The 21799-nt window shown below is 44.7% G+C and overlaps 1 protein-coding gene across 2 annotated transcripts in view; it reads left to right on the top strand.

Annotated features, from left to right (window-relative positions):
* The window catches only part of LOC137438660 (myosin light chain 5), a 43998-nt gene that overhangs the window by 3651 nt on the left and 18548 nt on the right, over window positions 1-21799 (top strand). For both annotated transcript variants that reach the window (XM_068133894.2, XM_068133893.2), the window contains one exon: window positions 11555-11630. In XM_068133894.2, coding sequence (XP_067989995.1) covers window positions 11555-11630 — 76 coding nt within the window. The remainder of the gene's footprint in view (window positions 1-11554; window positions 11631-21799) is intronic.

Below are 21799 nucleotides of genomic sequence, written 5' to 3'. Positions count from 1 at the left end.
TTGCTTCATAAACACATGGGTCACACCTGTGTGGAAGCTGTTACTTGGTGTCCCTCGTTTACCCAAGTGTTTCCATTCTTTTATCCACTACCTGTCGTTCATTGTCCGGAAGTAATCAGTTTGCAAAACAAATTCAGTCACATATAAATATAGCATAAATTTATTAACGCCCCCACACAATAGTAAGTCCTTCCTTCTCCATCGTTGAGCAGTTCTTCTCTCGAATCATCAGCTTCTTGCTCACAAAACTCACGAGGAAGAGTTTGCCCTCGTGTCACTGAAAAAGATCAGCTCAAATACCAATATCAGAAGGATCAATCTGGATCCCAAATGGCTTGGTCCGGTTCGGTCATGCCAAAATGGGTTTGTTGATGAGTACATTGAGGGTCGTCTCGGCCTTCTACTGATTGATGAGAAGTAGATTGAGGGTTTTGAGGCCTTCTATTGATTCCACAGGGTTAACTCCTCTTAGTCAAACCCACAAATGACCAAACGTCCTTCTTGACCCTGGGTCATGGTGCATCACTGATCCTCGTAAAATCTTCGTGGAAGCATACCAAGCCATTTTCAATCTGGTGACCTAAAAAGGTCATGTATTGGTCCTGATCATGCACTTCAATGGTCTGGCTAATGACCTAAGCTTCAGACATCCTCCAGAGCAACTACCCAATGGTGGAAACATGCTCACATGTGCAGGTATAGATCAAGATGTCATCAATATAGCTATCAACATTTTTCCATCCCTACTATGACGTATTGCTATGTTGCGTCTGCGCATGAGTGAACATTGCGATTGCGACACTCGGTGTGCGCATGCATGAATAAACAGTTTGGACAATGGTGGCGTTCATGTAGTCCATGTTTTCTCCTGGCCTCTTAACGACACCCATTTAGGTTTGAGGAAAACTGAACAGCTCGGAGCCCCATGCCAGTGTCGTGCCTGATTTGGCATCTTTATAACCTCATACGTGCCATCTGCTGTCACAAACTACTGTTATCTGTCGGTATCCCCATGCTCAAGTCGTTGTTAGTAAAACACTTGTCCGCACTGAGCTGCTTGAAGAGATCAGACTATTAACCATGACTGCGGATCAAAAACGGATCTTGTTAAGCTTCCGGTCATCAACATACGCATTTTGTTCCGTCCTTTTTTATGAACCATCACCAATGGTGAGGCTTATGGCGATTCAGACTGCTGAGTTATCCACATCTCCATCATCAAAATATAGGAAGTAACACAGAGAGGCCTAGCTGATCACCCATCTGCACCTGTACCTGGGTAATAACTACGCAATCCTCTTGCCACGCTGGATCCGGATCATCTGGGAACCCAGCTCCTGGCATGTAATCAAACTATGGCATCATAGATTGCATCTACACCTGTGAAGTTATGAGTATTGTTACAGACACGACTTTGATGTTAAAGTGGGCCGAGCGGAATGGCCGTCGTGTCCGCACAAATTACCCGACTATACTCGACGTTGACGAAGTCGCGCGATGCTGGCTCAATAAGAAAAAGAAGACACCCGGCTGGATTACAATAACACAATACGACACCAGGGGTTCAGTTCTCAAGACCTCCGGAGGAGGTTATATTAAGGCGGAAGGTTAGATTACAACTACAAGAGGGACAGCATAGAAAGACAAGCACTTAGACACACTCTTATATTAACCCCAACAGACGACAGATAAACGGGACAAAAGGCTGACTCACACGGGGATTGATGGAAAGGACAGGCGGGTAGCGATGGCTCCAGGTGCACCTGGGCTCAAAGGTCAGAATCGACTCGGTCCGGTCCAGAGATGCGGGGAGGTCGCAGCGCTCGGATGGCGTCTTGTCTGCTCAAGCTGGGGGCGCATCTGACTCAGCGCTCGCAGGTGGCTTTCCTTCTCCAAGCTGGGTGCGCATCTCTCGTCACATCCGGCGCGTGGCCGCGTATATCCGGCGGGGAGTGACACGCCCTCGGCTCGTTAGCTCCGCCTCGTGGAATCGGCACGTTGCTTCTCATTGGGTGCGTGCGGGGGGGTTTACCAGGCTCCGCCCTTGACGAGGAGCTGACAAGGAGCCCCTTCGTGGTAACCCCGTGGAGCGCATGGTCTATGGCGCTAATCGAGCCGGTGTGAGGACGCATCCTCCCCCGCTCCGCCGCCATCTCCTCTGTTGTTGTTGTAATTGTTGGGGAAGAAGATGGAAGGAGGTATGGGAAAGGTCCTAAACTCACTACTGATGCCATATAATCACATTCTGGTGCAACGAAGAGTCATAATTAATGGAGACGAGGCCTTAACTGACATAGAATAAGAATAACTAGGAAGATGTCCGAAAGTTGTCTACGTGTGGTGCGGTGGACCTGGGCACGACATTTAATGGGGGAATAAGGGGAAGGTCGGCTCTACTGATTGTTATTTACATGCAATGGGACTAGGGAATGGGGGATCGGGGAAAGTTGGGGAGTATTGGAGAAAATAGGGGAATATTTACAAGCGGATATGGAGGCCAAATTCCATATTCGCAACAGTATCTACCGTAAGCTTGACCATGACTCGTGTCTCTCCACCAGCACCTTCCGTACCGTGTTGTCAATCAACATGCAGCTGAACTTCCTGAGGTACTAGTCATCCTTCACCAACGTCTTAACCATGTCTCAGCTACAGTCTGTGTCCATCAAAACCTTTGCGAAAAAGCTCCCGACCTCCCCCTTCACCACTGGCACATGTCTTCTGGCTCTAATAAGGGGTTGGGCACAGACACTGCTCACCAGTGGAAGTGTCTTGCTGCATGCAAGGAAAAACTGGTCCTCTACAATACACTCCATTCCAACTCCTTCCACAGAACTTAAAGTGTACAACTATCGGGGATGCCTCTCTGCAGTGGTTGTACCCCAACCCCCCCCCCCCACCCCCTCAATGCAAGCCGGGGGCCAAATCCTCCCCATCCTTCCCTGCTGCCCAGATTCGTCAGGGCAGCGTGGTCACATCCAGTGTCGATTGGCCCCCATGGACCGGCCCTTTACGTCTCGTGTCTCTCCTCCTTCTTCTTCTTCCTCTTCCTCTCTCTCTCTCTCTCTCTCTTTCTCGCCCCCTGCTGGTCGTTTGTATGCTGGTTGTACTGTCATGGCGTCTGCTTGTGGAGGCCTGTGAGTGCTCTGTGTTGTTGCTCCATTCCCCCCCCCACCCCCCGTTTTCCCCCCTCTGTGTCCTTGTACCTGTTCGTGGAGTCTTCCTGGTGATTCCCATATACGTTGAGACGGGAGAGAGAGCCGGAGAGCACAGGGTGATCGCTGGTAAGGGTTCGCCGTTTTTGGGCGTCGCCCGATCGGTGTTTGCTCCTTCATCTTAAACCTCTATTTCCTTTTTTTCCTTTCGTTTATCCTTCCTTCAGTTTGTTTTGTTGCCTCCCTTTTCCGAAGTTAGGGAAATCGGAGAGGTCTGATTGCTTCCCATTCCCGGAGTTCGGGTAGGGAAGATTGTATAATATATTCACCCTCCCCGAGTTGGGGAGGGGTTGTAAGTGCAGCTGTTCCAGCATGGCAGCTGCACTATCTCGATTTACGGCCTTTCAGAGCCTGACCCGTAAGCACGGGTTCTTTTGTGTACCTCCGGAACGTGAGGTTAGTGTCGAGGACGTTGTCCTCGCAACCGGTCGTGTTGTCGGGATCGACAAGGTTGTTGCCGCTTCGCGGATGAACAAGCGGATCGTTATTTTTTTGTCCGACGTGGATTGTGTCCCACAAATTGTCGAACAGGGTTTGACAATCGATCCAGATTTATTTGTAATGATTTCCCCACTAGATAGCCCAGCGATAAAAGTCGTGATATCAAATTGCCCCCCATTTGTATCCGACGATGTACTAATTAAAGAGTTGTCCCGATACGGTACCATCGTGTCTCGTATCTCCATGATTCCCTTCGGGTCACGAAACAACGATTTAAGGCACGTGGTTTCATTCCGGCGGCAAGTGTTTATGATTTAAAAAAATTCCCAGAAGGATTTAAACCTTATAATAAAATTAAAACATCAACAGAACGAATATACAGTGTACGTGTCCACCAACGTTCTAAAATGTTTTGGCTGCGGACAATTTGGGCATGTTAAGCATGACTGCCCCCGAAAAGAGAATTCTCCACAAGTGCAACCTCCCCTCCGAGCCGGGAATAAGCAACCCCCCCACCTTCCCACCACCGGTCCAAACCCTTCCACCACCGAACCAAACCTTCCCACCACCGAACCAAGCCCTCCCGCCGCCGAACCAAGCCCTCCCACCACCGACCCGAACCTTCCCACCATCGACCCAAGCCTTACCACCACTGATCCCAATCTGTCCACCACCGACCCAAGCCCTCTTACCACCAATCCAAACCCCCCCGCCGTACCCCCCTCCCCTCCCCTTGAAACAGGGGCCCCTCCCTCTACTGAAGGATCTAATTGCAGCCATCTCCTGTTAACTATAGATCTCACCCCCCAGGCGACATCGTCCAATCACAGCTTGTTGCCTGCTATAACTGATCCTACCTCTCCCGCCGTGGTAGCCGATGGGATCCCCCTCCCGATGATCACGTCCTCCCTCCCCCCCCCCCCCCCAAACCCTTGCAATCTCTTCCCACTAACCAGGACGAGTTTCAATTAGTCTGCCCAAAAGGAAAAAGACATCTGCCAACAACAGATGAAAACGGTCATCTCTTTAAAAAACCTACAACTGAAAACCGACAGCCCCTCCTCTCTGGCCTAGATTTGTCCCTCGTCACAGAAAATCGTTTCTCGGTATTGGAGGACATAGATGTGGATGAATCCTCGCCCTTGTCTACTGACCTAGAAACTGATATGGTTGAACCACAAAAATTAGTACCCCCCCCCTCCCCTGAAGATGGCTCATTTCTCTCCCTCCCCGTCCCCCCCCTCTATGGACTATGCCCCATCCGATAACGTGGAGGGATGTGATGACGGTGAGGAGATAAATGATGAAAACCAGTGTGACACACCATCTGAGCCATCTGATATAGATGACTCTGTTAGTGAATGTGGTAGCCTTAAGGAAGAAGAAATCCCTCCAATCCCTCCCTCCGAGATAAAAAGGTTTCTTAAGGACACATTCCGAAAAAGGAATGTTGTAATAGAAACCTTTTTTCCGGAGCTACCTGATTTTATACATTCCGCTAAACTGATGGTAAATCGGCCCCACGTTTTTAATTTCAATTCCTCCCAACGTCACCGTTTAAAGAAGTGGTTGCAAAAAGCTAAGAATGAACTGCTATCAAAAAATTGAGTGGTGGTCACTCCTCCTTATAGCTGTAATGAGTTTTTCCATTTGTAGCCTGAATATTAACGGAGGATGTAGCTCTGTCCGTAAAGTTCAAGTAAGGGATTTTTTATTACAGAAGAAAGTTGACATTGCCCTCTTACAAGAGACCCATGCCAACGACTGCTGTGTCGCAGAGTGGTGTAGGCTCTTCCCCGGCCTGTCCTTCTTTAGTAACGGTGACTCCCGCAAAGGCGGTGTCGCAATAATTCTTAGCCCCTCCTTTTCGCCTTCATCGCTTAAATTCGACGAAATACACAAGGGATCCCTAGCATCCCTAGAATTCCACTACTATGGAAAATTCTATACTATTTTTAATATCTATGCCCCAAGTACGCCTGTAGCTCGGCGAGTTTTTTTTAATGACCTTGGGACACACCTAACGTCCCTCGACAGTCAAAACGCCCTAAAAACCCAAGACAATCATGTTTGTATTGGTGGAGATTTTAACTGCACCCTCCAACCCCAACTCGACAGGAACAGTGCAGAGCCCCATCCTGCCTCCACAATCCCTCTCACCAAATTTTTAAAACAAATGAATTTGACAGATATATGGCGGGTACAGCACCCATCAATCAGGCAATACACATGGTGTCGATGCATTCAGGGTAATATTGTACTTGCTCGCTTGGACAAGTTTTATATTAATCCTCCACTTGAACGCCTCGTTCTGTCATCCAAAATTTACCCATCAGGATTCTCGGACCACAGCGCAACATTTCTCAAAATTTCTGCCCCCTGCCCGAAACACAAGAGTGCTTTTTGGAAATTTAATAACAACTTACTTGATGATAGTACCTTTAAGGACATTTTTCCAGAAATTTGGAATATTCTGGTTGCCTCCCAAGGGAATTTCTCAAACCTCAGACAATGGTGGGATAATGCCAAAACACACATCAGACTGTTCTGCCAACAATATCGTGCGTATGGTGTTCAAGAGGAAAGAAAAACCACAACCTTACTTGAAGATGAAATCCTGGAATTACAGGAACAGCTTCAGGGAACTGCAAGTGTGAGCTACCAGGGAATGAGGCAACAAATCCATGGAAAAACGGCCTTACTGAATTCCATATCCGAAAGGCGAGCACAAAATGCTTTATTGCGCCTGAAGATGAGGTACATACACGACCTTGATGCTCCAACCAAATTCTTCTTCAGCCTTAAAAGGGGGGCCTCTTCGTCAATGATTACACGCTTGCTCCATGATGGGGAACTCCTTTTTGATGATGGCAGAATCAGGGAATGTGCCCGGAAACATTTTAAACAACGGTTTATGCGGCATGACATTAACCAGGATGCAATATCGGAACTTGTTTCTAACCTTCCAACATTGGCGGAGGATCAGAAGCAGCAGTTGGAGGATCCTCTTAGGTTACCTGAGCTCACCGCTGCCTTGAAGGCCTTGGAACCTGATAAAGCCCCTGGACTGGATGGGCTGACAAGTGAATTTTTCCAGTTTTTTTGGGACACCATTGGACCTCACCTACTGCGGGTATTGAATGAACTAGGGCATGCCCGTACTATATCTATATCTAAAATTATATCCCCCCCCTCTATTTACATGAAATGGTTTGGTCCAAAGCGAACGGCTTGCGAGTGGTGACAATCCCCCCCCTCTATTTACATGCAATGGTTTGGTCCAAAGCGAACGGCTTCCGGAGTTTGGTAAAGAAATCGCCATCGCGTGCACAAACGCGCAGGAAAGCGAATGAATCGCAAATTCGTTTTTATTAGTTGTAAAACATAGTTTAACGCCAACATAGTTTGCAAACGTGAAATAAATGAATACGCTCTCAAATGTGCCATCCGAGGCAGAGTGTGCCCGCCACGTTCGGCACACGCGATCGTTCGCTGCTCTCTGATTGGTTGAATCGTTTTTTGGACATAGCTCGGTAAGTAATTGTCCGATTAATATGAAACCTTGAAAAGGCACATCCTCGGGTCCCCAGCAATATACCTGGCAAGTTAAAAGTATATCGGACCCGTGGTTGTCGAGAAACAGCGGTCACAGACAAACAAACGTACAGACGTACAGACGTACAGACAGAGATTACTGGAATTATAGATAGACTAGGGCATGCCCGTACTATATATATGCCCGTACTATATATCTATCTAAAATTATATCCCCCCCCTCTATTTACATGAAATGGTTTGGTCCATTCGCAACGCCAAAGCGAACGGCGAACGGCTTGCGAGTACAGTGACAATCCCCCCCCTCTATTTACATGAAATGGTTTCGTCCATTCGCAACGACCACAGAACCCCCCCCTCTATTTACATGGAATGGTTTGGTCCATTCGCAACGCCGGCACACGCGATCGTTCGCTGCTCTCTGATTGGTTGAATCGTTTTTTGGACATAGCTCGGTAAGTAATTGTCCGATTAATATGAAACCTTGAAAAGGCACATCCTCGGGTCCCCAGCAATATACCTGGCAAGTTAAAAGTATATCGGACCCGTGGTTGTCGAGAAACAGCGGTCACAGACAAACAAACGTACAGACGTACAGACGTACAGACAGAGATTACTGGAATTATAGATAGATGTTTAGAGGATGGACAACTGCCGTGGAGTTGCCGGAGAGCAGTCACCACCTTAATTCCTAAGAAAGCGGACACTCAACTTATAGAGAACTGGCGTCCTATTTCTGTTTTATGTACGGATTATAAAATTTTAGCCAAAGCCTTGTCTAATCGAATGAAACCTTTTATGAATGTACTAATAGGAGAACATCAATCCTTTTGTATTCCTGGACGTACTATTTTTAATAATATCTTTCTTATCTGTGATACCATTCGGTTTTGTAACAATTTTAATATGAATGTTGGTCTGTTTTTTATTGACCAAGGAAAAGCCTTTGACTGTATTGACCACATGTACCTTTTTAGAGTTTTAGAGAATTTTGGGTTTGGACCTATTTTTATCTCGTACGTTAAACTTTTGTATTGTAATATATCCAGTGTTCTTAAAATTAATCAAGTATTGTGTAGCCCCATTGCTGTACAACGGGGAGTACGGCAAGGTTGCCCGCTATCTGGGCTTTTATACACTCTTGCCATCGAACCTCTTCTGCTCCAATTACGTACGCACATTTCTGGCTTCACTGGATCAATTCTTACCACACCGCTAAAAGTCTCTGCCTATGCAGATGATGTCTGTATTTATATAAAAAATAGTACTGACGTCACTGCGGTGGCTCAGGCACTAAAAACATATTGTCAGGCTTGTTCAGGCCAGGTAAACTGGAAGAAGAGTGAAGCCCTTTGGATAGGACCCGGAGATTGCCCGCCAATTGTCCTACCAGGAGGAGTGAACTGGCAGAAAAGTGGCATTAAATACCTCGGTATTTTCCTCGGAGACAACACCTTTGAGCAGCAGAACTGGGTGGGATTACCAGACAAGGTAATGGCAAAACTGGCCCGCTGGAAAGGACTTCTTTTTCAACTTTCGTACCGCGGAAGAACTCTCGTCATTAACAATCTTGTCGCCTCTATGCTATGGCATAAGATGATATGCCTACAACCGCCCGGGAGCCTTCTTATTACACTGCAAAAGAGCATTGTCGACTTTTTCTGGAGCGGGAAACACTGGCTCCAACCCCCCGTGGCATACTTGCCACTCGCTGAAGGTGGCCAAGGTCTTATTGATATCCGCAGCCGGATTATGGTCTTCCGGCTTCATATCGTGCGCCAACTTGTATATGGAGATGAAGCCCTACTCTGGAGGCCTCTGGCTAACTGCATATTACAGCTTACATGCAAGCTGGGTTACGACCGAGAACTTTTCTTGATGAACCCTCATCAAATCGATTCATCCTTGCTGCCCACCTTTTACCAAGGGGTGATGAACGCCTGGCAAGCCCTGTCCTTTTCCCGTGAAATGGCAACATACAACATGGAAATGTTGTTGAACGAGCCCCTATGCTACAACCCCTTCCTGGAAAACAGCTTGAATAATAGGGGACTCGTTCAACGTTTTGTTGATGCCAAGCTGCTGCGAGTGAAAGACCTCATGACAGAGTCTGGGAGCTGCCGGCTGAGTGCTGCCGCTGTGGCACAAAAAACAGGAATAAAATCTGTCAGGATTATCTCTCGGTTCCTTCAAGGGATATCCACAATGTATCATAATACCTGCGAGGAACTTGGCCCTTCCCCCGAGGAAACAACGGGTGACTTCCCCAAACTCCTAGTCTTCAGCCCGCCACTTAATCTGTCCCCTGGCCTGAACAGCCCTGATGATACTGCATTATCCCTTCCCGCCTTTCCAAAGAAAACTTTGTACAACGCGTACGTTAAAATTTTATACGCAAAAACATTTTCTGAGCACCCGAGGCTTCGATGGCGGGATGTTTTACCCCCAATACCCCCCAATTGCCCCAATTGGCGAAGTTTTTATCTCTTGCCTACTCCAAAGTATGTTGGAGATATTCAATGGAAACTTGTACACTGGATTTTACCTTATAATGTTTTACTGAACCGGTTTTCTACTGCTAACTCTAATCTATGCCCTTTCTGTGCATCCATTGAAACCCTACCGCATATATACCTGGAGTGTGAACGATTGCAACCTCTTTTTACATTCCTTCAGGAACGCTTTGTGAAGCTTGGTTCCCTCTTCAATCACAATGTTTTTATTTATGGTGTTTTAGGACCGTCTTCCCTTAGGAATGTGGTTTTAATGAATTTTTTAATTGGCCAGGCCAAGTTTGCAATTTATAAATCCAGAAAGAAAAAAATGGGAAACGCTTCTGACTCGTCATGTGATGTACTGCTCACCCTTAAGGCTCTTGTAAATGCAAGACTAAAGCTAGAATACCGGTTTTTTAAAATGAACAAGAATTTAACATGTTTTAAAGAAAAGTGGGTTTTTAATGATGTCATATGCACACTTGATGATGATGATTTGAAAATAACCTTTCCTTGAGACCATTTTATTGTGTTTTGTTTCTTTGTGACTGAACATAACTGATTTTTTGTACTCTTGTAATAAAAGGAAGAAACAGTCAGTCTCTCTCTCCCCTCCCCCCCCCCTCCTCCTCCTCCTCCTTCTTCTTCTTCCCCTCTCTCTCTCTCTCTCTCTCTCTCTCTCTCTCCTCATCTTCTCTCTCTCCCCCCTCCTCCTCCTCCTCTCTCTCTCTCTCGTCTCTCTCTCTCCTCGTTTCTCTCTCTCTCTCCCCGTCTCTCTCTCTCCTCGTCTCTCTCTCTCTCTCCTTGTCTCTCTCTCTTCTCGTGTCTCTCTCTCCTCGTGTCTCTCTCTCCTCGTGTCTCTCTCTCTCCTCGTCTCTCTCTCTCCTCGTCTCTCTCTCCTCGTCTCTCTCTCTCTCTCCTCGTCTCTCTCTCTCTCCTCGTCTCTCTCTCTCTCCTCCTCCTCGTCTCTCTCTCTCTCTCCCCTCCTCCTCCTCCTCTCTCTCTCTCCTCATGTCTCTCTCTCTCTCCTCGTCTCTCTCTCTCTCTCCCCTCCTCCTCCTCCTCTCTCTCTCTCTCTCTCCTCGTCTCTCTCTCTCTCTCTCTCTCTCTCTCTCTCCTCGTCTCTCTCTCTCTCTCTCTCCCCTCCTCTTCCTCTCTCTCTCTCCTCGTCTCTCTCTCTCTCCTCGTCTCTCTCTCTCTCTCCTCGTCTCTCTCTCTCTCCTCGTCTCTCTCTCTCTCTCTCTCTCTCTCTCTCTTCTCGTCTCTCTCTCTCTTCGTCTCTCTCTCTAACACCGTCATAGCCCTGACTTCGTGAAGGTGGGGTACACCATCCTGGATGTGGGGGATCTTTGGGTCGCTCCTGCGAGATTGATCGGCTGTCTCCGTGCCGCAGGCTTGTTCAAGAGAACTGTCTGGGGTTGTACAACAACGACAACAAGAACAACAACAACTTGAAGTCTAACTAGAATGTTATAACTTGCCACCTTTTTACTCTGCACAACTTTTGGAATATACATCTCACCTGAACCAAAAAAATTTCATATCAAATGATAGACATACAAGTATCAACATCACATTGTACCTATACAGTACTCCGCCTAACATACTACTCATGACACCATTTTTAGCAATGTTTAGTTATTATAAACCAGGTGTGCTTAGGGGCTGGTGGGGTGGGAGGAGCAGCCCAGCGGCGTGAGAAAATGAACAATGTATGATATTTTGTGGTAATACTACACATTTCTGGTTGATATTATTCTAAGAATATTGCTCAGTTTTGTGATTCATAACTTCCCCTCTCTTTCAAACCGCAAATCCTTCTGTACCTCCCTCACCCCCACCCTCAAGGCCTTCACCATGATTGATCAAGACCGAGATGGAGTCATTGGAAAGTCAGACCTGAAGGAAACATATGCCTCACTCGGTGGGGAAACAATGACAAAATTGATGTGTAGGAGTCACGCGTGAAAGGCAAAATTTGCATTCCTGCATGGATAATTTTTTGCATGAATAAAATATTCCAGAGTTTTACATGTCATGGAAAATAACTCAACTCAAGCTCTTGGGTCTCACAATCTGCCATGATCTTTCCTGGGATAACCACATTTCCAAGCTGGCCTCACATTTCACATTTTGGAAACACATTTCAAAAAAACAAAAAAAAACTCTAAACGTGAAAAGCAGCTTAAAGCAGATAGGATGGAGAGTATAAGAACTGAAAAAAATTCAGAACTGTAGTTCAAATCAAGATCAGATTTGGAATATGGTCACAGCAAATTAATGTCATCTGAATGCTACACAGCAACATGTGTGTCCATCTCTCATGTCTCTGTGAAGCCGATACTCTTTAGAGACTCAACAAGTGGCAAATGTAATCTCATACGTATTGCACTGCAGTACGACCTATCCTGTAGGGAACTGTAGGGAACTGTAGTGAGGAGCAGGATCTGCTTTTATCAGGTATGCACACAGCCGTAAGATATTGTCCTTTTTGATGTGCAATTATCTCCGGTACCTCGCCACACCACATGTCCAGTGGACCGCAGACAGATTGGTGTATGGCAGACATTCTGTTGGTCAGGATTCATGCGGAAATAGCCGGTGCGGCACAGAGTTCCCAGTCTCGCAGCAGTGAAGGAGTTTATTTATATCTGATGTACTGCAAACTGTCGATAGATGTTGAGTGGTTTATACAGATTTCTTCAGTGTAACGACAACTAACATACTGCCAATGGACTAGTGGCCAGTGGGGGTCACGACCACAAACGCCAATAGAGCGAACGTACAGTGCCTTCAGAAAGTATTCACACCTATTCACTTTTTTCATATTTTGTTGGGTTAGAGCCTGAATTTAAAATGGATTAAGTTATACTTTTGTCACTGATCTACATAATACCCAATAATGTCAAATTGGATTTTTTTGGGAAATTTTTACAAAATAATTAAAAATGAAATACAAAAATACCTAATTTCCGTCATCTGCAGAGACTTTCCAAGTATTCAATCCCTGAGTCAACGCTTCATCATAGCACATTTGGCAGTGATTACATATTGGAGTCTTCTTGGGGTTGTCTGTATCAGCTTTGCACATCTGGATTTGGGGAGTTTCTCCCATTCTTCCTTGCAGATTTGCTCAAGCTCTGTCAAGGTGGATGGGGAGCGTCGGGGAACAGCAATCTTCAGGTCTTTCCATAGATTATTAATGGGATTCAAGTCTGGGCTTTAGCTGAGCCACTCAAGGACTTTCACGTTCTTGTTCTGAAGCCATTCCAGTGTTGCCATTCCAGGCTGTATGCTTAGGGTCATTGTCCTGTTAGAATGTAAATCTTTGCTGCAGTCAAAGGTCTTTTCCACTCCAAAGAAGGTTCTCCTCAAGGATTTGCACGTTTTTGGCTCCATTCATTGTTCCCTCTATCCTTATACGTCTCCCAGTCTCTGCCGCTGAAAAGCATCCCCATAGCATGATGCTGCCACCATCGTAAAGATGGTGTTCGATGGGTGATGAGCTGTGCTCGGTTTACACCAGATGTAGCACTTTGCATTTAGGCCAAATAGTTCAATTTTTGTCTCATGAGACCACAGAATATTCTGCCTCATGAGACCACAGAATATTTTGCCTCATGCCCGCAGTCTTTCATGTGCGTTTTTGCAAACTTCAGGCATGCTGTCATGTACCTTTTTCTCAAGAGTGCATTCCGTCTGGCCACTCACATAAAACCTAGATTGGTGAAGGGCTGCAGAGACTGTTGGCCTTCTGGCAGGTCCTGTCATGGAACTGTGTAGTTCTCTCAGAGTGGGCATTTGGTTCTTGGTCACCAAGACAAAGGTCCTTCTTGCCCGGTTGCTCAGTTTGGTCGGACGGCCAGCTCTAGGAAGACTCTGGTTAGTTCAATATTCTTTCCATTTCCTAATGATGGAGCTCCCTTTGATCTTGGGAACTTTCAACACTAAAAATTGTTTTATACCTTTCCCCAGATCCATGCCTCCTGACAATTCTATCTCGGAATTCTACGGACAGTTCCTTGGAATTCATGAGAGAGTTTCTGCTCTGACATGCACTGCCAACTGTGGGACCTTGTATAGAAAGGTGTGTTTCTTTCTAAATCATGCCCAATCAATTGAATTGGCCACAGGTGGACTCCAATCAAGTGGTTGGACATCTCAACGATGATCCAAGGAAATTGGTTGCACCTGAGCTCAATTTGGATTGTCATAGCAAAGGGGTTGAATACTTATTTACTCAAGACATTTCAGCTTTTCATTTTTAATTATTTTGTAAAGAATCCTAAAAATAAAATTCCACTATGACATTGCGGAGTATTTTGTGTAGATCAGTGACAAAAAAAATCTCAATTTAATCCATTTTAAGCTCAGGCTATAACAACAAAACGTGAAAAAGTCAAGGGGTGTGAATTCTTTTTGAAGGCGCTGTGCATTACCTTGGAGGAAATTTGCTTATGATTTAAAGATCTTACCAAAAAACCATTGGTATTATGACTGAGGAAACTAATCCACCATTATATACAAGCGTTATGCCAAGGTCCCCCGTTGGTGAAGTGATGCGAGTTGACAAAGTGGAAGACGCAAGGCGGCCATCTTGGATTTTGACTTGGCGACCCAATTTTCAATGGCGTTCTCCCTTATGCGCAGATACACCCACACACCAGATTAGAAGTTGGTACTTCGCTTATTTTTCAAGATATTCCGCTCACAAGGTTCAGACATACATGGCGGTGGCCATCTTGGATTTTGACGTGGCGGCCCAATTTTCAATAGCCTTCTTCCTTATGCCTGGATACACCCACACACCAGATTAGAAGTTGGTACTTCGCTTATTTTTCAAGATATTCCGCTCACAAGGTTCAGACATACATGGCGGTGGCCATCTTGGATTTTGACTTGGCGACCCAATTTTCAATGGCGTTCTCCCTTATGCGCAGATACACCCACACACCAGATTAGAAGTTGGTACTTCGCTTATTTTTCAAGATATTCCGCTCACAAGGTTCAGACATACATGGCGGCGGCCATCTTTGATTTTGACGTGGCGACCCAATTTATTTTCAATAGCGTTATTACCTTCGCAAAAGCGGAAGGTTATGTTTTGATCGCTGTGTATTTATTTGTATGTCTGTGTGTGTGTATGTTAATCGCATAACTCAAAAAGTATTCAACCGAATTGCATGAAATTTGGTGGGATGATTGGTTATTATACGGGACACATTTGATTAGATTTTGGGAAACAGATTTGCTCAAATTCTGACTATTTTTAACTCGATCGTATTTCACTCAAAGTTATGAGCGACTGAAGAAGAAGATGTCCATCCAGGACGTCATCACTATAACGCGATCTCCCGCGATCATTTCAACCTCAAAAAAAATTATAATTGCAGATTTGTCAAGAGATGAGGCATATTAACAAACGAATGAAACAGATTTGCTCAAATTCTGACTATTTTTAACTCGATCGTATTTCACTCAAAGTTATGAGCGACTGAAGAAGAGGATGTCCATCCAAGACGTCATCACTATAACGCGATCTCCCGCAATCATTTCAACCTCAAATGAAATTCAAATTGCAGATTTGTCAATCGGGGAGGCATATTAACAGACGAATGAAACAGATTTGCTCAAATTCTGATTTTTAAAAATCGATCGCATTTCACATAAAGTTTCACATCGCATACACTCCCATGCCAAGTACAGAACAGTAGCTGCGGCGAAGGTATGCGCTCTACCGAGTGCCCGGATTCTAGTTCCTTATGCGTAGATACACCCACACATCAGATTAGAAGTTAGTAGTTCGTTTATTTTTCAAGATATTTCGCTCACAAGGTTCAGACATACATGGCGGCAGCCATCTTTGATTTTGACGTGGCGACCCAATTTATTTTCAATAGCATTATTCCTTATGCATAGATACACCCACACATCAGATTAGAAGTTAGTAGTTCGTTTATTTTTCAAGATATTTCGCTCACAAGGTTCAGACATATATATGGTGGCGGCCATCTTGGATGTAGACATGGCGACCCAATTTTCAATAGCGTTCTTCCTTATGCCTAGATACACCCACACACCAGATTAGAAGTTGGTACTACGCTTATTTTTCAAGATATTCCGCTCACAAGGTTCAAACATACATGGCGGCGGCCATCTTGGATTTTGACGTGGGTTGCACCCACACACCAAATTCGAATTCGGTCCTTCGCTTACGCACGCACGTACGCACGCCCGCACGGACGGATGGACGGACGGACACACGGACGGAGGGGAAAACCATAGTCCCCCTTTCGCTCCGCGGTGCGACGGGGGACAAAAATGATAGATTGACTCAATATATGATTCTATAAATTGTGTAAAATTGCAACTTTCACTTGAATCAGTCTTGTGTTCAAATCAAATAACTAATTTGTGTTGTTAAAGCAGTTCGTAAGATGATAACAAGCATTATGAATTCTTTGTTAACCAATTGTTTGATGAAATCACACACACACGGACCTTTTTGTATATGTTATACAAACGGACCTTATAATGCAAGACATTGTATAATTAAATCACAATCATCCCCCACCCCTACACATATCTGCATCATATACCATTTGAAAGCTTAGTGTCTCCCTGTCAAAGTGAGGTGTAGATGTGGAACTGTCAAGTGGTGCAGTTTTTGTGGAGCGAGGGTCAAACAAGGTCACCGTCACAGCACGATTTCTCAAATTTGCAACATGAGAAACCATTATGCATCTTATCTCAGCTTCTATGCATCATTGGTGTATGAAGGTGTATAAACCTTAAATTGGTGTATAAAGTAACATTTTGTGCCACTGTCAGTGTCATTGTGTGCCACCGTCTTCAGATCGTAAAGATAGGCCGGCATTACACACAACATCAGAACCTTCCCTTTCAATCTCCTTGAAATCTTTCTGTCTGCCATTACACCCTCCACCCTCCTCCATGCATTCGCACCCACCTGAATCCTCCTCTGCACCTCTGCTTCTGACTTACCATATCCGGTCACTGTTCCTCCCAGATACTCAAACCTATTTCCGTGCCTGATCTCCTTCCGCTCCAACCTGATATTCATTTATTTTCTCTGCTGCCCGACCCACATCACCTCCATCTTCTCAATGCTCATTTTCAGCCCATGTTACTTAAATGTCTCCTCCACTCCTGCAATACTTCCTGCATCTCCCACCCACTCTCCACCACAACAGCCAGATTGTCTGCATACAATATCCTACCCCAAATACCTTTCATGTTTACCTTCCTGCTTACCAGCTCCATCACCATGATAAACAGGAGTGGGCTGAGAGTGCTTCCCTGTCCTCTGACATCCCAGGACCAACCAACCCTCTTCCCTTCGTTTCCTTGTGCATCCCTTCCACCAACCTAACTTCTGCTTCTGTCACTCCCATCCATCTCAGTGTCGCCATCACCATCCCTCTCGGGACAGTGTCATGAGTATCATAGTCCTTCTCCAAATCCACAAATCTCAATGCCATTTCATCTTGCACCTCCAACCTCCTCCTAAACTGTTGTCCACATCTCGTTCTAGAAACAGGTCTTTCCCTTCTGTGCACATTGGGTCTTCAAGCTTAACAGAATCATCGGAGCTTCGGCTTCTTGGTTTGGACATCTACGCTAACCTTAGTTGGGATAAGTACATTTCTGGTATTGCTAAGAGTGCTTCCAAGCAAGTTGGTTGCCTTTATCGAGCGCAGAGGTATGTACCTTCTGAGGCCATTTTGTACCTGTATAAGGCAACTATACGTCCCCTCATGGAGTACTGTTGCCACATTTGGGCCGGAGCACCAGCCTGCCACTTATCTTTACTTGATAGGCTCCAGAAACGCATAGTCAACCTGGACGGTGTGGAGATGTGTTCAACTCTTCAACCACTCTTCTCACCGTAGGTCGATTGCCAATCGTGGTTTGTTCTACAGATATTTTCATGGCAAATGTTCTGTTGGACTTTCTAACTTGGTGCCACCCATACGAGTGTTTGGACATAAGACTCTGTTTGCCATCTCTGCACACCCATGCGCTATAGCCGATCCAAGATGCAGAACGAAAGGCTATGCAGATAGTTTTATCCCTCGTGCTGTCTCCCTCTGGAATTCACTACCTGTAACATGCTTCCCATTATCAAACAATCTACACGGCTTTAAGAGGATTGTCAATTCATACTTCCTAAATCTTTGAGGTTTAATCACATTTTACCCAACCTCTGCTACTTCCTGTGTCTTCGATGTTTTCTTGTTTGTTTTTTATTTATTTATATTTTGTTTTGCTTTATCCTTATATTTTTCTAACTTTCTCTGAGCCCCTTACCTATAGTGGCTGTTTGCCTTGTCTAGGGTGATATCCATTAAAAAAAATTAACATCACATCTGTCATTCCACTACCCTTTCTGAGGGTTCCTATATGTCGTTCCCTTACCCTCCTACCAACCTCCTCGTCCTTTCCTCTTTCCATCTGGTCTCTTGCACAAACAACACTTCAAACCTCCTTCTCTGCATCATCTCAACCACCTCAACCCCTCTCCTCCATTGATCCCACATTCAAACTACCTAGCCAAACCTCGTTTCTGAACCTCTGCCCACCTGGCAGAGCTAGTACCATCGTAATTAGTTTGGAACACTCAGGTCATCAATCAGCAGTGCTGCCCTGGCTGACCTGCTGGACCTTCTACCCTAAGCTGCTGTCATAATCCTGTGTGTGTGCGTTCAAAGTTCAAACTTTTTGCTCCCTTCCTTTTGACAATGTTGAAGACTGTTTTCTTGCCAACACCAAATAGTGGTGAAACAAGTCACACTCTGTGAGTTCATCCATGGCAGGAAGTATGTTGAAAAATGGGAACCTATTGCAGCACGAATTGCATGCACGGGCACAAATCAGTGCTCGTCAGTTGTGCTGGTGATGATGCCCATTTCAATCCACATATTAATTGTACTCGTCATTTTTGGAAAGTAGCAAACAGCAAGCACTAGTACATCTGTATCTGATGATCTAATTATTGTGGTTCCTGGAACACAACGCGAGCCAAAGTCTTCATTAGCATTAACAGCGTGAAGAAGCATCCTGGTGTCAGCTTCTTCCTGTGTACTGGCAAAGTTTCTTTCTTCATCTGCACTTCTACTACTCATGGACTGTACTACCTCACCTTTGGAGAAGTCTCCAACAACGAAGAGTGCACAAGCTGGATGTGCTTGCAGACAGTGTGATATGTATGTGTGACCAAATAATCACTTCGGAAATTCACAAGTGATTGCTTGTTGGAAGATACATTGAGGAAGTTTTTCCATGGAGTTACTGGGCATACACCAATCACGTGATAACGTTTGTAAGCAGATTTAGATCCAGCCCGGTGTTCCCCTTCAGCAGTTTTGACTGAGTTATCCTGACCATATCTATCAAAGACTTTCACAACTGTGTCAGCTTTCAAAAAAATCTGTGAAGAGTTGTCTGAGATATGATGCTGCTAAAGAATCCGATTAATGCAACTTGTCACCTGCCAACATTTGAATAACAGTCATGACATCCCTAATGGACGCAGTGGCTGCTTCGATGCTTTCCGGTAGTTCAGATACCTTCTCGCCATGATGTTCTAGTTGATGCCCCAGTTCAGCTTTGTTTGGTCTCCTCATTGTAGTACCATTGGCATAGAAAAGGGCACTGACCTCTAAACTGACCTCGCTTGGTGTTTAAATTTTGGCGGTTCAATTTTGGCTATCTTAGACCTCAAAATGGATACAGCATCGTACAGGATAGCTTGTTCAGAAGTGATATGCTCAATGCACTCACCTGCAAGGTCCAGTGACAGAGATGAATTAAGCTCCTGCTTAAGCCCACTGGTGCCTGGATGGAATCACCCAAAGTTATGGTGGTGCTTCTCAATACAATATTAGACTGGCCTTGTCGGCACAACAACAACAACAACAGGCATTTTAAGGCCATTTTCCCTGCCAGAGCAAGGGTTAGCCTTGCAGTCCCCATGACAATCTTCTCAATTTTGCCCTATTGTCTGCATCTCCCCTTGTTAACCCCCTTGCCCGCATTTCTTCTTCCACCACCTTTAGCCAAGTCTTTCTCGGTCTTCCCCGTCCTCTACTTCCTTCTACATTCATTTCCATCACTCTTCTCAACCAGTCGCTTTCATCCTTCCTCAACACATGACCAAACCATCTCAACCTGTTCCTCTTCACAGCATCAATCACAGGCTCTATTCCCACCATCTTTCGCAATCCATCATTTGTCTTCCTCTCTCTCAACGATACTCCGCACATCCACCGAACCATTCGCATTTCCACCCTTTCCAGCCTTCGTTGCTGCTCTACGTTCATTACCCGTCTTGCTCCCATAAATCACAACACTTCCCACACATGCAGCATACACCTTTCCCTTGTCTGCATTGCACAATAAATGAAACTGCTGAACCATAGTGTTTTTCCACCCATGGCCACAGTCTGGTACTCTTCTAGTGTTCACTATCTATGTCTGTTTGAAGCTGGGCTTTGTATCGCTGTGGTAGCTTTGAAAGCAAGAGGGCTTTCTTGTTGAACATCGAGTCAGCACCTATTTCTTGGATCAAGCTGTAGAATGCCAAGTCATAAAGGTCAGGTATTATCACAGTTGATGAAGGTGTCTTTGCTTTCAGATTTGTTTTACTCAGGTAGACTTGAGTGATAGACACAGCACCCGTAGCTATCAAATGCTCCTCTGATATTTTCCATAGCATTTCCTCATCCCCTCGCTGACATGCAGCCTCCTTTAGCTTGGTGTCCCACTCAAATGTTTCAATTTTGTGAATGCAGTTCTGTGTGATATTTTTTTTTGATCAAAGAGTGTGCACAGACCAATCTGTCAGACATGTGCTATTTCCCCTGGCCATTATCGGGACAAGTGAAGCTGTTTGTTCAGAACCAGAACCAGAGTCGTATTTTAGAAAACAACCGCAGTGATACAGTTTTTGTGGCACATCTTGAAGACTATGGAATTCACTGAGTAGTTGATGATACAGTTCATCTTTCCTGGGTTCCGCAGCAGAGTGTGGTGGCCATCTTGGACTGTAAATGGCAGTCATCTAGTGATTGTGATTATGGCCAATACGGATTCCTTGATCTCCACCAATGTTGATTTTAGACACCATTTTAGCTGAGATACGGCGGGTAATGGTTTATCCCGACACAAATTTGAAAAATAATCCGGCCTCATTTGTTCATTTGACGTTCGTTTGTTCATAATGTGTTTGTTCATCCGGTGACCTCGTTTGACCCTTGCTTCACAAAAACACCACTTGATAGCTCCACATCATACCATAAGTTTTACAGATACACACGAAGCTTTCAAATAGTATACGATGTAGGTGTGTGTAGGGGAGGCATTTAAGTCTGCCACTCACCTATTCGGTTTACCAAGCGTGAACAAAGTATACAATGAATGACAAATATCATATTTATAAAGTATGGTTGTTTCTAAAGTATAGTTGTTTCTAAAGTACGGTTGTTTATAAAGTATGATTGTTTCTAAAGTATGATTGTTTCTAAAGTGTGGTTGCTTCTAAAGTATGATTGCTTCTAAAGTATGGTTGTTTCGAAAGTATGGTTGTTTCAAAAGTATGGTTGTTTCTAAAGTATGATTGCTTCTAAAGTACGATTGTTTCTAAAGTACGATTGCTTCTAAAGTATGATTGCTTCTAAAGTACGATTGCTTCTAAAGTACGATTGCTTCTAAAGTATGATTGCTTCTAAAGTATGATTGTTTCTAAAGTACGATTGCTTCTAAAGTATGATTGCTTCTAAAGTATGATTGCTTCTAAAGTATGATTGCTTCTAAAGTATGATTGCTTCTAAAGTACGATTGCTTCTAAAGTATGATTGCTTCTAAAGTATGATTGTTTCTAAAGTACGATTGCTTCTAAAGTATGATTGCTTCTAAAGTATGATTGCTTCTAAAGTACGATTGCTTCTAAAGTACGATTGCTTCTAAAGTATGATTGCTTCTAAAGTATGATTGCTTCTAAAGTATGATTGTTTCTAAAGTACGATTGCTTCTAAAGTACGATTGCTTCTAAAGTACGATTGCTTCTAAAGT

Source organism: Myxine glutinosa, chromosome 13, assembly GCF_964187855.1.
Source record: "Myxine glutinosa chromosome 13, kmMyxGlut1.1, whole genome shotgun sequence".
NCBI lineage: Eukaryota > Metazoa > Chordata > Myxini > Myxiniformes > Myxinidae > Myxine > Myxine glutinosa.
The sequence above is the reverse complement of the archived record's forward strand: the minus strand, read 5'-3'. Positions and strand labels throughout refer to the sequence as shown.